Source organism: Dermochelys coriacea, chromosome 3 (genome assembly GCF_009764565.3).
Source record: "Dermochelys coriacea isolate rDerCor1 chromosome 3, rDerCor1.pri.v4, whole genome shotgun sequence".
In the NCBI taxonomy this organism is placed as follows: Eukaryota; Metazoa; Chordata; order Testudines; family Dermochelyidae; genus Dermochelys; species Dermochelys coriacea.
Genome location: NC_050070.1, coordinates 174,967,994 through 174,982,498, shown reverse-complemented (window position 1 = coordinate 174,982,498; position 14,505 = coordinate 174,967,994). Strand labels below are relative to the sequence as shown.

Genomic DNA, 14,505 nt, shown 5'->3' with positions numbered 1-14,505 from the left:
TGTTCATTCCCTCTGGAGCACCTGGGATTGGCCACTGTTGGGAGACAGGATACTGGGCTAGATGGACCATTTGTCTGTGTAGTAAGAGGAGGCCCTGAAACATATATTCTTGTATCAGAGGCCCAGTCTGAGGCCAGAAGCCTGAAACAAAGTAAAGCCTGAACCAAAGTACAAAGGCAGTAATAAGCAAAGCTGGGCTGTGAGCCAGAGGCAGGTCCCACTCACAGAAGTTTGCAAGAAAAGGTTGTTAGAAGTACGTGCAGACACACACATAAGTGCTAATGAGAGGAACTTGTGCCAAGACGGCTGCAGAACATTCCACAGACATAACAAGGAACAGGCAGGTGCATCTTAATGACAGGGTCAAAAGGACAACATGATGGATAGATTTGTTTGAACTATGATGAGTAACCTGTCTGGCAACGGTATAAAAGTAGGTCCCGGCGCGCATATCTTTGTCCAGCCTAGGAGGCAGTGGAGTGTCCCTCCACTGACTGAGCTGTGTCAATTGCCAGGGAGCACAAATTCGTAGTATGCCTTGTAGAGTCTATAGGGAACTATTAATGTGCTTTGTTTGACAATAAACCTGGCTCGGGTTCCTTCGTACCTTACTAGAGTCTGTGGTCTTTGGGGATTCTCTCAGGGTCTGCTGTGTTAGCTATCTGCGCAGGGCTGGGGCAGCGCACAGAGGGAACATGCACACAGCCGACTGTTATCATCATCGAACAAGAGCAGAGTACCACACTGGTAGCAACTTACAACACTCTGATCCAGTTTGGCCATTTTTATGTTCTTTCTTATTTTCTTATAAGTAATCATCTCTATTGCCTTTAGAAATTTTGCTTACAGTATATTTTATTGTAAATTTATAACATGAACATAGCAGATACTACCAGAGACTTCCTTTGTGAATTTGGGCAAGTCACTTAATATCTGTTTTCCCCCATCTGTATGGGGATAATATTTTCCTACTTCATTTGAGTATTTTAAGTTTAAGTTCATTAATACAAGGAGCTCAGATACTGTGGTAATGCAGGCTATGTAAATAATTGTAAATTGTCTAGAAAAATTAAAATAGCATATTTACAGTTTTAATAGTTTCTATCAAATAGAGCAAGCATTGTACAATAAAGAATGTTTGTTTTTTTTCTATCTATCATAAAGAAGGTCTCTTGCCTACTGTTCAGACTACCTCAGGATTGGCTGTCATTCTCTTTATTAAGACTATGTTTGAGCCTGTTGAAAAGTTACCTTGTTTGGTAAGTATGTTTCTTCTCTTAAAATAAAGCTATATATATTTACTGCTACCAATTATTAGGTACTTTAATGTTCTATTTGTAATTATTCAATAAGACTGGCATTAATTGCTTTTGCTTTTGTAGGTCAGTGACTTGCTCCTCCGCTCAGTGAAATGTGCTAGTGTACCAGAGTGGTTTGTGAGCAGCTGTGGGAGCCTCTGTACTGAAGAGCTCTCTGATTCAGTCCTCCTCTTCCTTTGTCATGGAGCGCTGGCCATGTTAGAGTGGAAGAATGGCAGTATGGGTGAAAATGGAGAGAAATTACTCTTAGATATTCCGTTGGTTTTGTTATCTTTGGCTTCACAGTAGGTCTATATTTTTTAATGCTATTTTATTAACTTTTTTCTGACCTCTTACAAGTTCATTTCTGTCACTGAAACCATACCACTAACAATGTCCTGCAGTCCATATCCTTTTCTAAAGTTGGAAATTTAATTACTATTCCTCTTGTCCAAGTTTTTGCCACCTTTAATACCTTATTCTGAGTAATCCTAATGATATCAATTATAAAATAAATAAAATATTTGCATATTTCATTGCCTAGATGTGTTCACAGTTTTCCACTGTTTCCTGAAATGTGGAAATACGTATTTTTTTCTTTTGATTTCAGTAGGACTAGTGTTGGAGTAAGGGATTACTCTGCCTGAGAAAGTGTGGCAGACTCAGTCCTTACATCATAATGAGGAGAGGCTGAGGGAACTAGGATTGTTTAGTCTGCGGAAGAGAAGAATGAGGGGGGATTTGATAGCTGCTTTCAACTACCTGAAAGGTGGTTCCAAAGAGGATGGATCTAGACTGTTCTCAGTGGTAGCAGGTGACAGAACAAGGAGTAACCGTTTCAAGTTGCAATGGGGGAGGTTTAGGTTGGATATTAGGAAAAACTTTTTTACTAGGAGGGTGGTGAAACACTGGAATGCATTGCCTAGGAAGGTGGTGGAATCTCCTTCCTTAGAAGTTTTTAAGGTCAGGCTTGACAGAGCCCTTGCTGGGATGATTTAGTTGGGGATTAGTCCTGGTTTTGAGCAGGGGGTTGGACTAGATGACCTCCTGAGGTCCCTTCCAATCCTGACGTTCTATGAATGTAAATCTTATTTGCTAGACTTCATTTTTTCTACCAAAGATTCTTATTTTCTTACAGAATAAAAGGAGTGGAACTCTTAAAATGTGATGAATTATGTGGATACAAGCTTTGAGTACTTGATGACCCTTTAAAATTGTCATCCCTATTAAAATGTAGATTAAAATATATCCCATATCCAGCTCCATCCTCCCTACCTAAGGGGCCAAGGAGGTGGTTACTGTTTTTTACATTGCGTCATTACTATACTCTGTTCAATTTTTAATTTTCTTGTAACAAAGAAAACATTTATCCTTTTATTTGAAAAGTAATTATATGAAAAATAGTAAAGCTGTTCAGATATCAACAAATACTCAATTTCTTATTTCAGAGTAGCAGCCGTGTTAGTCTGTATTCGCAAAAAGAAAAGGAGTACTTGTGGCACCTTAGAGACTAACAAATTTATTAGAGCATAAGCTTTCGTGAGCTACAGCTCACTTCATCGGATGCATTTGGTGGAAAAAAACACCAAATGCATCCGATGAAGTGAGCTGTAGCTCACGAAAGCTTATGCTCTAATAAATTTGTTAGTCTCTAAGGTGCCACAAGTACTCCTTTTCAATTTCTTATGGGCTTAGTCCAAATAGCCATTCAATACTATTTTTAAGTTAAGGCTATTTGTCAAGACTATTTGTCAGGGAATTCTAGCAGTGATAATAATCCATGGTAAAGAAGACAGGGTGGGTTATTGCAGTGTTTCTCAACAACTGGTGCATGGACCTGCACCGGTCCCTGAGATCTCCCTGTCACAATTTAGGAAGGCAGCAAACTGGTCCCTGGTATCAAAAAGGTTGAGAAGTGCTGGTTAGTGGACTGAGCATGGAATTTGAGTTCTGATCCTGCCATTGACTCAGTGTGACTTGTCACTTAACTTCTCAGCCTCAGTTTTCCTACCTATAGTGTGTGGTCACTGTTTCCTTACTTGCCAAAGGGGAAGGCGGAGGAGGGATATTATGAATTAATGTTTTTTTAGTGCTTTAAAAATGTAAAGCAATATTTAATAAGTAATACTGAGTAGATAATGACAAATGGGAACACTGCAGATTTTTTCTTTTTCTTCTTTTAAAGATTAAAAGAATCCAATATGGCAGTATCTTTATCTAGAATCTTAGCTATCTGGACTAATTCAGCATTGGATGTCCTTGAATCAAGCTCCCAAAATCTAAAATGCAGTCTTAATGGAAACTCCAACACAACTGGGAAACTGCTGGAATATGTGTACACGCATTGGGAACATCCTTTGGATGTTGTTAGACACCAGGCCAAGTTGATATTCAAGAATATCCTGCGGATACACCAAGCCACTCTTAAAGGATCTGTTGCAAAATCAGACCCTTTCTTGTCAATGTTGACGGAGAGCTTGCTAAGTTTAGAATGGCATGTTAAAGGGAAATATGCTTCACTTGGCTGTCTTGTGGAGTGTGTGGGTGTTGAAAATATTTTAACAGTGGACAGAACAATCCCAGCGCAAATCTTGGATGTAATGAGTGATCAGACTCTTGCACCTTATGCAAGTGATCTTTTGGAAACCATGTTTATAAATCACAAGAGTCATCTAATATCTGCATTTCAAAAAACCATCTGGATTAATCACTGGCATGACGCATGGGTATCTCCTCTTCTTTTAATATTGTGTGAAGGAAATCCTGACCAAACTACTTATGTAATAGATTACTATTTACCCAAACTGCTGAAATGTAGCCCTGACAGTCTGAGCTACATGATTAAAATTCTTCAGGCTTCAGCTGATGCTAATATTGGTAAGAAAATAAACTTAATATTTATAGTTCAGATGTTTAGATAAGCTGCAGCAATTGTAGAGATATGATTTCTGATTTGTGTTTTTTTTCTTGGAATTAATAAGTGGGAGAGGCAGGGCAAGAAATTCCAAGCTTTCCTTAATTGCTCTCAGCATAGCTGAGAGGAATTTACAGTGATGGCTGAGTGCATATATAAGTGCATATATAAACTTCTCCACTTTAAGTTATGTTTTCGCACCCTCACCATAAAACAAAATGTCACTCTAGCTTTACTTGTATTTTTTTTAAATTAAGCCTGCCTAATAGTTTCCTTATTTATTAGTTTTTAGTTATAAAATGAATATAAACTTCTACAGTATTTATGTATATTTTGTCATATTTCTTATAAACACTTGCACACAACAAGTGTAGAGGAAACAAATCAGTAAGCTTTGTAGTTCACTTTTCATAAAATATTTTTGTTACAATGGGCAGTGATTAAAAGGTGTTTCGTGCTGTTGTAGCTACATGGTTTGGTGGTGGTTCTCAGAGTGGTTTTGTGAACTGCTGCTGTTGATTCTCTGAGCCGTTTCTGATGGTAGTTGGAATAAGGAATGGGGGACCTGATTGGATCCAGGAGAAGATCCTTCTCTTAGGATGTCACCCACAGACTAGAAAGGTGGGGGATGCCTGAAGTAGAGTATTGACATTCCAACCAGTAATGTGTCAATACAACAGAAATTATTATTATTATTTTTTTTTAGGCTCTTGCAATACCAGAGGTGCTCTTGGAGCATTGATGGCGTGCCTGAGAACATCTAGAGCTCATGGACATTTACAATTTAGAGATATCATGAGGGATGGTCTCCTATCAACTGGATGTGTAAAGCAAGGTTTAGTTCATCAGCATAATCAGGTAGATGAAGAAAGTTATTTTTGTGCATTAAAGTTTGAAGACTTGGTTAGCCTTACAATGTTTTGTTTTATTTCAGTATCATTATACAAACTTTCTGTTTCAAGTATTTATTCCAAGTAAAAACAAAAAAAAAGTCTATACTTCACTTTGGAATGTTTTGTAGGTTCGCATTGATGCTTTAGGTTTGCTTTGTGAAACTCATCGGAGCACAGAAATCTTGACTATGGAAGAGATGCAGCTAATTCAGTTTTTTATTACCTACAATTTGAACAGCCAATCTCCTGCAGTGAGGCAGCAGATTTGTTCCCTATTAAAAAAGGTAATCATCAAGAATAAACAATATGTAGTAAAGCCCATGTATTTATCATTTTTTACACTGTTTAAAATCAAGTCTCTTAGCATGTTATAAAATGGAGACTGTTCTTTCAACTGAAATATGTACTATTTGTGATCCGGTAATGCTTAAAAGGTTTAGTTGTGGATCAGGCCCCATTGTGTTAGGTACTGTACAAACCCAGAACAAACAGATGATCCCTGCACCTAAGAGCTTGCAATCTAAATACAAGGTAAAAGAGAGATGGGAGAGTAAAAGAAAACATTGAGACAATATTCATCAACATTTTAATCAGTGGTATCAGTGCATTATCGGTCTTCCTTTTGTACCATGATGCCTACAAAAAACTTGATGAAAAGTTTTGAGGAGGATAATGCGGTATATTTGAAGATGTTTATGGAGAGCTCCTCTCAAGCATGAGGGGCAGCATGGGAGAAACCAACAAAGGTGCTTGTTTGAAAATTTAACAAGTGGATGATGGAGGCTGATAACATTGTCCAATTGGAGACAGAAGTTGACACTTCGATTAGTGAATTGAGAAGTAGGTAGAGTGGCGATAGGCTGTGAAGGAACTGAAGAAAAGCAGCTTTTCTTCATGATAAGGGTAGGGGTGCCAGTGGAAGGATTCAAAGAAGGGTGACATGGTCAAAACAATGGACTAGAAGAATGATCTTTGTAGCAGTATTCTGAATGGATATGAGCAGAGGAAGACTGCATTTGTCAAGGGATGTTGTTGTAATCGAGACATCTGAATGGATGGGTAGAAAAAGCCAAAACTGAGAGGGATTATGCAGAAATAATCTGCAAAATGTAGACATAACTGGCATCTGAAGAGCTAGAGAAAGAACTGAATTGAAGAGGATGCCCAGGTTACAGCTTGAACAGACTGAACGACCAGCATGTTGGTAGTGGTGTGCACAATGGCTGACAAAATTGGGCATGAAGGAGAGAGGTGGGCTTCAGGGTAAAGATTAAGAGCACTGTTTTTGTCGTGTTCCGTTTGGGCTGATGGCTAGACATGCATGGGGAGATGTCAGAGACAGGCTGAGATTTTAGTTTGGACAGAGAAGATGGGTCTGGAATAGAAAAGTTTAATCTGCGAGTTGTCAGCATAGGGAAGAGAGTTTAATTTGTGCTTGCAGATGAGACTACCCAGAGATAAGATGTTGTGGGAGAAGAGATGGGGACCAAGGACAAAGCCCTGTGGACAAAGCCACTGAGAAAGTTGGAGAGGGGATGAAGGAGCATCCTCTGAAAGGTGTGCTGGAGAAGTAATCAGAGAAGTAAAAGGAGAAACAGGAAAAGGACAGAGTCATGAAATTCAAGAGAAGACAACATTTTAAGAAGAGCATTGTTGACCATGTTAAAGGTGGCTGACAGGTCAAGGCACTGTGTTGGGCGACATGAGGATGAGGACAGAGTGCTGGTTCTGAGCTTTGGCTAGGAAGAGGATGATAGAGAATTTGCAAAGGCAGTTTCAGAGGAGTGCAAGGGGCAGAAGGTGAATTGGAATGGGTCTAGCATGGAATTGGAGGAGAGGAACTCCAGGCGGTGATTGTAGATCACATGTTCAGTGAGTTTAACGTTCAGTGAGATGGAGTGGTAGTTGGAGAGGCAAGTGGGGTTACACGTGGGAGAGACTAAAACATGCTAGTATTGTCAAGAAAAGAGAGAACCAGAGGAGGGTGACAGGTAAAGGAGAAGAGTAAGGTAGGGGATAAGAGTGGATGTGAGAGCAATCAGAAGATAGGATGGGATGAGGTCATGGGGGCAAGTGGAAAGGTTAGAGGAGGACAGGAAATATGAAACTTCTGCATATATGATGTGGGAGAAGGAAGAGAGAGTTGTAAGGATTAAGGAGCTGAAGGGAATAAGATATAAAGAAGTGGCTATGAACTTTTTACAGAGTGGGCATTCCAGAGACAGCAAGAGAAGGGGAGGAGGGGAATGGGTGTGAGGTTAGAAGTGGGGGTAGGGATGGAGGAGGTGCATGTGGTATCTAGATTTGTGCTAGCAGAAGAAAGGGGCAGATCAGAGTGGAAAGGGGAGAATCAAGGAATGATGTCAGTAGTATGATTATTACATGGTGCATGAACTTGTACACTTTTTGAAACTATGAGCAACTAAACCTGAAAACTATGCCCAAATGTTTGTTTAAATCTGCTATTAGTCATACTTTAGTGTGTGCCTGATCAACTACATTTTGCTTGTGTTTAAAAGTTGTTCTGCAGAATTCAAGAAAGTTCCCAGGTACTTTATAAACTGGAGCAAAATAAAACCAAACAAGAATTAATTAAAGAATCAGCTAAATGGGATCATTTTGCAACTTTACAGCAGTATAAAGTAAGTATAGGAGCTGTTACAAGAAGTCTAATAATAATAATACTTAGCATTTTTATAGCACTTGAAAAGCATTAACTACTAATTCTCATAACACAATCAGGAAAATCAAAAAGGAAGGATATCCAGCTGCCTGCCTGGAAGGTTCTTCTCAATTTCACTTTTTAAGCTAGGCAGCTGGGAAACCAAAAATTCCATTTTGGTTTTCCCACAATGGAATTTTTTATGAAATCTTTTCCTGGTTTGGGGCAAAAACACTTTTTGAAAGTGCTTCTATTGCTACTTTATTTTTGTTTTGTTTTATTTTTGTGGAAAGAGTTTTCAATTAGCTGGCCAGCGCTAATTTTTTGCCCACTGTGTTGGACGTCATAACTGTGTGGATGTCATCTTGTCTCTTATTTTTCAATAAATTTTAATTAATATGCATAGCATGCAAACTATACTCAGTACATGCCTTTTGTAATCTTCAGGATTTCATTTCATCTATATGTGACAAACTTTTTGAAGCCCTGTTTCCTGGCTCCTCCCATCCAACCAGATTTTCTTCATTAACTATTTTGGGATCAATAGCAGAAATATTTTCTGCTACAGAAGGTGAGGTGTTTGACTTTCATGGTGGGGCAATGGTAGGGTTAAAAAATGGGCTTGCTTACAACAGTGCACTGATTAATTGCATACTCAATTTCTGTGTCAGTTTTGCAAAATTTACACTTCAGGTGCAGTTTGCTATATTGTTTGTTCTTTAAATAAAATGAAGGTGTCAATAGAATAAGAAAATTCTGGTTTTGGAATAAGTGTAAATTAAGGGATGATAAATGCAGTTTTCAGAAACTATGGGAAATCGAACATGCTGCAGTTAAAATACCAAGACCATAAAAACTGTTTGTTAGATTTGAAAAAACTCAAATGATATTGGGTTCTCGGAGTACTGCGCACTAAAATGGGGAATGTTTTTTTTAATTAGGTGATTGCTCATGTTCTGTGCTGGTAACTGTTAAAGTGTTGAGACATTATTTTTTTCAGTATCAGGATTATTCGAACATTCTAAAGTATTCATAATAGGAGCCTGTTTGAAGTGTTTATAATTAGTAAATTCTGTGTTTAGATTGTATGAGCAACTTAAAAATAAATGGTTTGTAAAAATTATCTAGAAAAAGCTAAGTGTTATTTGAGCAAGAGAGCAGAATGGCTCATTAAATTCTTGCTACATTTTCCTCTTCCCCAAAACATCTCTATGAATGAATTAATCTTACTTTCCTAAAACACTCTTGTGAACATCAAGTCGTAGTGGGAGGTGTTATATAGGCTTTCAGAAGTCATGGAGACCAGACTGAAGATATACTAATGAATTCAGGAACTAGACAATATTTTTAGACTGGACTATATTAAAAATTTAGCTAATCTTATGATCTTATATGTAGGAGTAAAAGTGTGCTTTTCAAAACAGTATGCACTTTTGAGTCTGTTGCTTCATTCCTGTTTATCCCAAGTAGTCAGTCATAGGTAGTCAGCCCCAAATATCATCTTGCGGTTTGTTTGTTTTTTTTTTTAAGAAAAAATATTTGTAATTCTTTTTTTTAAATTTTATTTTATTTTTTAGCTTTTATGGTTTTATGAGCATTTAGAGTTCAATCTGGTCACATTTTCAATCTTTTTTTCAAAGTCATAAGAGCTAGAAGCTTTCTTTTAAAAAAGAAATTTGAGTTTCTTACCTAATTACATGGCTAGAGCTTTAAGGAAAGCTAACATGGCGAGAGTTGGCAAGTCTGAGCTTTGAGAATATTAGAATTTTTGTTTTTAATGTGGTAAGTACCTTTTGTACTCTCTAGGGCTTACTTTTTTAAACAATACAAATTGATACAATACAACAATACAAATATTTAAAAAAATATATTTTTTTAAACAATACAAATTGATTTGTAGGCAGTGATAGGAAAACTCTGTATGTTGAAATAATGCATTAGTCTGTTTAGCTCTAACACAGTCTTAGAACTTGTCTTCATTGTGGGATGGTGCATACTAATGTGTTGAGCATTAATCGATCCATGTAGATCCTGCTGACTCATATTAAATGTTTAACTAGGGAACATTGAGTGCCCACCAGCAGGGTCTACATAGACCAGTTAATGCTCAACAAATTCATGTGCGTTAGAAATCAAACTCCCGTAGCATGCATTATCCCACTATGTAGACAAGCCCTTAGGGTTTGCAGTAGTTCCATTAAATAAAAGTGGAATACAAATTCTTGTTGTGTGATAACAAAGCATAATGGCAACATCGATTTCTTTGAACAGGTCAGACGCAAGCAGTCTTTCAGTTGGCTCAAGAGATTGATTCTACCCGTGTTCAAACTCTAATCCAGTGTTTTGCCAGCACTTTTGAGGAAGTAAAAGTTTTAGCATTTGAACTTCTTATGAAACTACATGATATGTTAGATTTACAGGTATGACACAATTTTAGTTTAAAGATACGAATTCCCTAAAAATCATACTTACCATTTTAATTGTTTTATCAAGAACACAGACCGCACATCAAATGGAGAAGATCAAAATGTGATGATCAGTTTCACAGTAGCATGTGTTTTTGGTCTGATATCCTTTTTTGCCTCATTGGTTGGAAGAATAGGAGTAAAATGTAGTAGGGAAGGGAAAGGAACCTTAAGAAAGTGACTTGCGGCCGCATGGCCTTGTACTGTGATTGTATCATATCTCATAAATTAAGAAGGGGTCAGGCCAAGTCACTACTTTGAAAGTATTAGTGATATGGGTGGTTCAAGAGGTGCCAGTTTTCAATCTCCAGCATGTTTGAGACACTGTGTTGTTGAAGAGGCTGTTTTCCTGAAGAAGTGTAGAATCCGAGGACCAAACCAGGTCATTGAAGATCCTGTGGCACGCGCTGATTAGAATAGGGTTAGTGACCCGGGTGTTCTGGCAAAGTTCCAAGTTGGGTGGTTATATGCTGAGTATCTAAATTCCCCCATTAATATCAGTTGAAAAAAGATACTTTGTTACTTTCTGCTTTTAAATATTGTGTTGCTATGTGTTGTTAAGCTGCTTCTGCCTTCACCCCTGCAGTGTTTCATTTTAGTGGTGGATGACATGAACACAGTATGTGCTTTGCCTATCACTAGGTAAGGAATCCCAGGAAGGAAGGCACTAAAGAGTGAAATGTATTGACTCTCCGTGCCCTCTATTTTCCTCCACTGTGCCTTCCTTTTGAAGGATATTGCTGAGGCATTTGACTCGCTACTGTTGTACCTACAACATTCAGCTCTTGGTCTTTCACCCTTACACTGGTTCTTTGTGGCTGGTTTTAAATTTATTTTTCAAGCTGCTGCCTTTATTGTCTGCAAATTGTCCCCTTAATTAATCTGATTCTGGTTTATTTAATTTTTGCCATTTATTACCCTGAAAAAGCTTGATTTGGAAGGTATAAACAAATCATTGGGCAGCTGCTCTTTGTTTTTTATTGTTTTTGTGTGTGTGCTGCACAGTATATGTTGTGCTCTTTTATAATAATCTGCATAGGGCTTTTTCTGTGTAAAGTCTGTTACCAGTTAAAATGCAGAAGAACATGTTTTGTTTTCATAATGTTTTGAAGTGTCTGAGCACTATTTTATATATGAAGAGTCTTATTTTCAATAGATCTGTAGGTATGCATTTGCTGAATGTTAGAAAATGTGCTTGTGCAAATCCCTGTCTTGACATACGGTAGGTAGTTGGTATACAAAACAGATACCTGTGAGAAAATGCATTCCAGTGAAGTCACTGAAAATCAGATCCCAAAGGGTTTGAATTAAAACAATTAGCACCATTGATATGCAAACTCAAGAAAAATGTATATTGAAAATTACTGAACCTGTATTTTTTTTATTTCAGGATTCTGAAAATCTACATCTCTTATTTCAAGCAGCCATGGATCTTAGCATAAGTACCAAACCCTATGACTGTGTTACTGCCTCATATTTGCTGAACTTTTTAATACATCATAAAGGGCTACTGAATGTCTGCTTAAAATATCAACAGGTTGCACATACATTTCAGATAAATGAGGATATGTCTGCAAGCACTATGGAAAAGAACACTTTAGCTGGTTAGTTCTGAGGAACAGAAACTTTTTGGATTTGTTTGTTTAGAAGCCTTCATCTTATTTTCTTGCTGGCTATTGTTATGGGCATTCCAGAAAGAAGAAATGTACCTAAACTTTCTATGAAATTAGGTTAGATTTAAGCATTATACTTAGTATAAATAGAACAGTTTGAGAGTTGATAGGCCTTGCAGATCAACTCAAGGATGGCAACCTGCCCTAACCCCTACCCCAGTCATGTACTGTAGGACAGAAAACTGGCCCCTCTCTCCTGCACAAGATGTAGCCCTATAATGCTCCACTGCCTATCCCTTATTCATACTGAAAGCTTGGGCTTTCTTGTTGACAAACTGCTCTCGGCCCCTAATAGTCTTTTTAAGTACTAAGATTGGGAAGTCATAAATTCTGTAGAACCTCCTATAGTCTCAGGCCAAATTTTTAAACCTGGCATCTCAAAAGCACCTTAAGTAATGTTTTGACTCCTAAAGTAAGTGCCTGATTTTTTTTCAGTGGTGCCAAGCACCAGCAGCTCCTATTAAAGTCCTGCTGAATTCCTAATGGCCTGTGGTTGCCCCTGTAACTATAAAAGACGGGTACAAAGCAAGGGCCTGGTCTTTTTCTTGCTCTGAGCCTCACAATTTTTCTCACCCATCTTCTTAACTTGGAGCAGGGGGTGTTAGACTTATTCTCTGGAGAGGGCTGAATTCCATTTGCATATGGGCTTGGGTTAAAACTTCAGAAGACGTTCTCTCCTTCCTCCACACCATATTCCACATAACATATTTGTTAGTCTCTAAGGTGCCACAAGTACTCTTTTTCTTTTTGCGAATACAGACTAACACGGCTACTACTCTGAAACATATTCCACACTGACACCAATGAGCAGTTTGCACAGAAGTCAATGGTAGAGTATATCCTATATGCAGTAAATAAGATTTTATTTGTTTACTCGGTACTTTATCATTGCTCTCTGCATTACTCAGTGTGAAAATGTGTACTTTTTGGCTTCGCTGCTGTTTCTGCCATTTTTTTTCTCTTTCTTTTCATAGTCTCTTCTGCTGTTTTTCCTTTGTTTTTTTTCCTGCAGCAACTCTTTATTGCCTCCCCATGATCTGTGTCAGCTTAAATCTCAACCTCTTCAGCACTCCACTGCTAAAATAAGCAACAAAATAGTATTTATATTTAAAATGCCTTTAGGCTTGAGAGTTAACACCTCCCCCCCCCCAGTAATTAGGCAGGGGAGTTTACTCCTCGGAATCATTGTATCAAGTGATCTGCAAGCTCAGACACACAGCACTGTGTTAGGTACGTTCTGTTCGCATTTGGAAGGTTTTCATTGCAGCTATGAGGGCTAGAAATCATTTTAAACAAAAACTTAGATTTTGCACGGTCAGCCTACGTACGTTGTGTGGGCCCCACAAATGCATCCTATAGGCTGGATCCAGCCACAAACCCTATCCATCTGTCTGTCTTAGATTCTGAAGTATCTGTGTACCTCAATCTTTTAAAGTATTTTTGACACCTGTGATTTAGGGCTTGTCTACACTACCAAGTTTTGTTGACAAAACTTATGTCGACACCCAAAAGTCGACAAAACAAAAATCGCCAAAGGGTGTTCACACTTGCTCCCTCTGTCGACAGATCATGTCCACATTGGGGACACCATCATTGACAGAGTGAGCAATGCGCCATGGGTATGTATCCCACAGCGCAGTGTTGCGGGAAGGCAGAGCTGATCGCTGCACATCTTGGGATTCTCTCCCAGTTCTCCCACAGCCCCTCAGCTGCCCAGAGCAGCAGCATGAGTAGCTCTGTGAGCTCTCCGTGCTGAGGAAGGGCAAAACAGCCCCACAGTCTGTCCCCCTCCTGCTGCAGCAGCAGTCTGCCTGCTGCTGTGTTCCTAGTGCCGGGCAGAACAGGAGCATCCCAATGGTTTGCTCTTTGTCCGTTTCCCAAACGGAGCAGCCCACAGATACTTCCCCGGAGCTTTGAAGGGAGAGGGGCGCATGCCTGCAGGGCAGCGGAGATCAAAACTCTGAGCAGAGCAATCAGGGCAGGCATTGTGGGATTCTGGCGGGAGCCAGTTCTGTCGACAAAACAATCAGCAGTGTCTACACTGGCTCTTTGTCGACAATAAAGGGAGGGGAAAAGACAAAAGTCTCTCGTGGGGTGGAAGTTTTTTGTCGCCAAAAATGGGCGTTTTTCGCAACAAAAGTCCCATTGTCGTGTACGCTCTTGCTGTTTTGTTTCCAAAAGGCAGTTTTTGGCAACAAAACTTGGTAGTGTAGACAAAGCCTCTATGTAGATACCTTTGTCCTAGAGTATGGAGGGGGTGATGATGCTTTCCAGTACAGTGTTTTGGGCGCTCCTGGTGGTTGTCTTTCAGCACCACCCCAATATAAATGTTGTAGTAAGGATGGAAAAGGGGCTGAGTACAACTTAAAATCACTTGTCTTACTTACATGTTGGAATAAGGATTTATGTGGCTGATTGGAGGCATCCAAGTTTGAATGTTCTGCCAAAGTGATGGTTATTTAACTAACCCTTCTTTAAGGGCAAATTCTGCCTTCTAATATGTGTGTTACTTCCATTGACTTCAATGTGAGCTGTGTGATTGTGTCTGAAGATAATGTTTGCTCATTAGTCTTTACAGACAATAGTCAACTCCGGCTAAG

At 38.8% G+C, this 14,505-nt stretch overlaps 1 protein-coding gene across 14 annotated transcripts in view; it reads left to right on the top strand.

The window, feature by feature from the left end:
- Positions 1-14,505, top strand: part of THADA (THADA armadillo repeat containing) — a 315,416-nt gene that overhangs the window by 20,985 nt on the left and 279,926 nt on the right. For 12 of the 14 annotated variants that reach the window (XM_038394629.2, XM_038394628.2, XM_043511864.1 and 9 more), the window contains exons 9-17: positions 1,165-1,259; positions 1,383-1,603; positions 3,484-4,175; positions 4,919-5,070; positions 5,234-5,389; positions 7,625-7,747; positions 8,215-8,338; positions 10,039-10,187; positions 11,623-11,836. In XM_038394629.2, the coding sequence (XP_038250557.1) occupies positions 1,165-1,259; positions 1,383-1,603; positions 3,484-4,175; positions 4,919-5,070; positions 5,234-5,389; positions 7,625-7,747; positions 8,215-8,338; positions 10,039-10,187; positions 11,623-11,836 (1,926 nt within the window). The remainder of the gene's footprint in view (positions 1-1,164; positions 1,260-1,382; positions 1,604-3,483; positions 4,176-4,918; positions 5,071-5,233; positions 5,390-7,624; positions 7,748-8,214; positions 8,339-10,038; positions 10,188-11,622; positions 11,837-14,505) is intronic. The other 2 variants (XM_043511866.1, XM_043511867.1) reach the window with 1 other exon arrangement.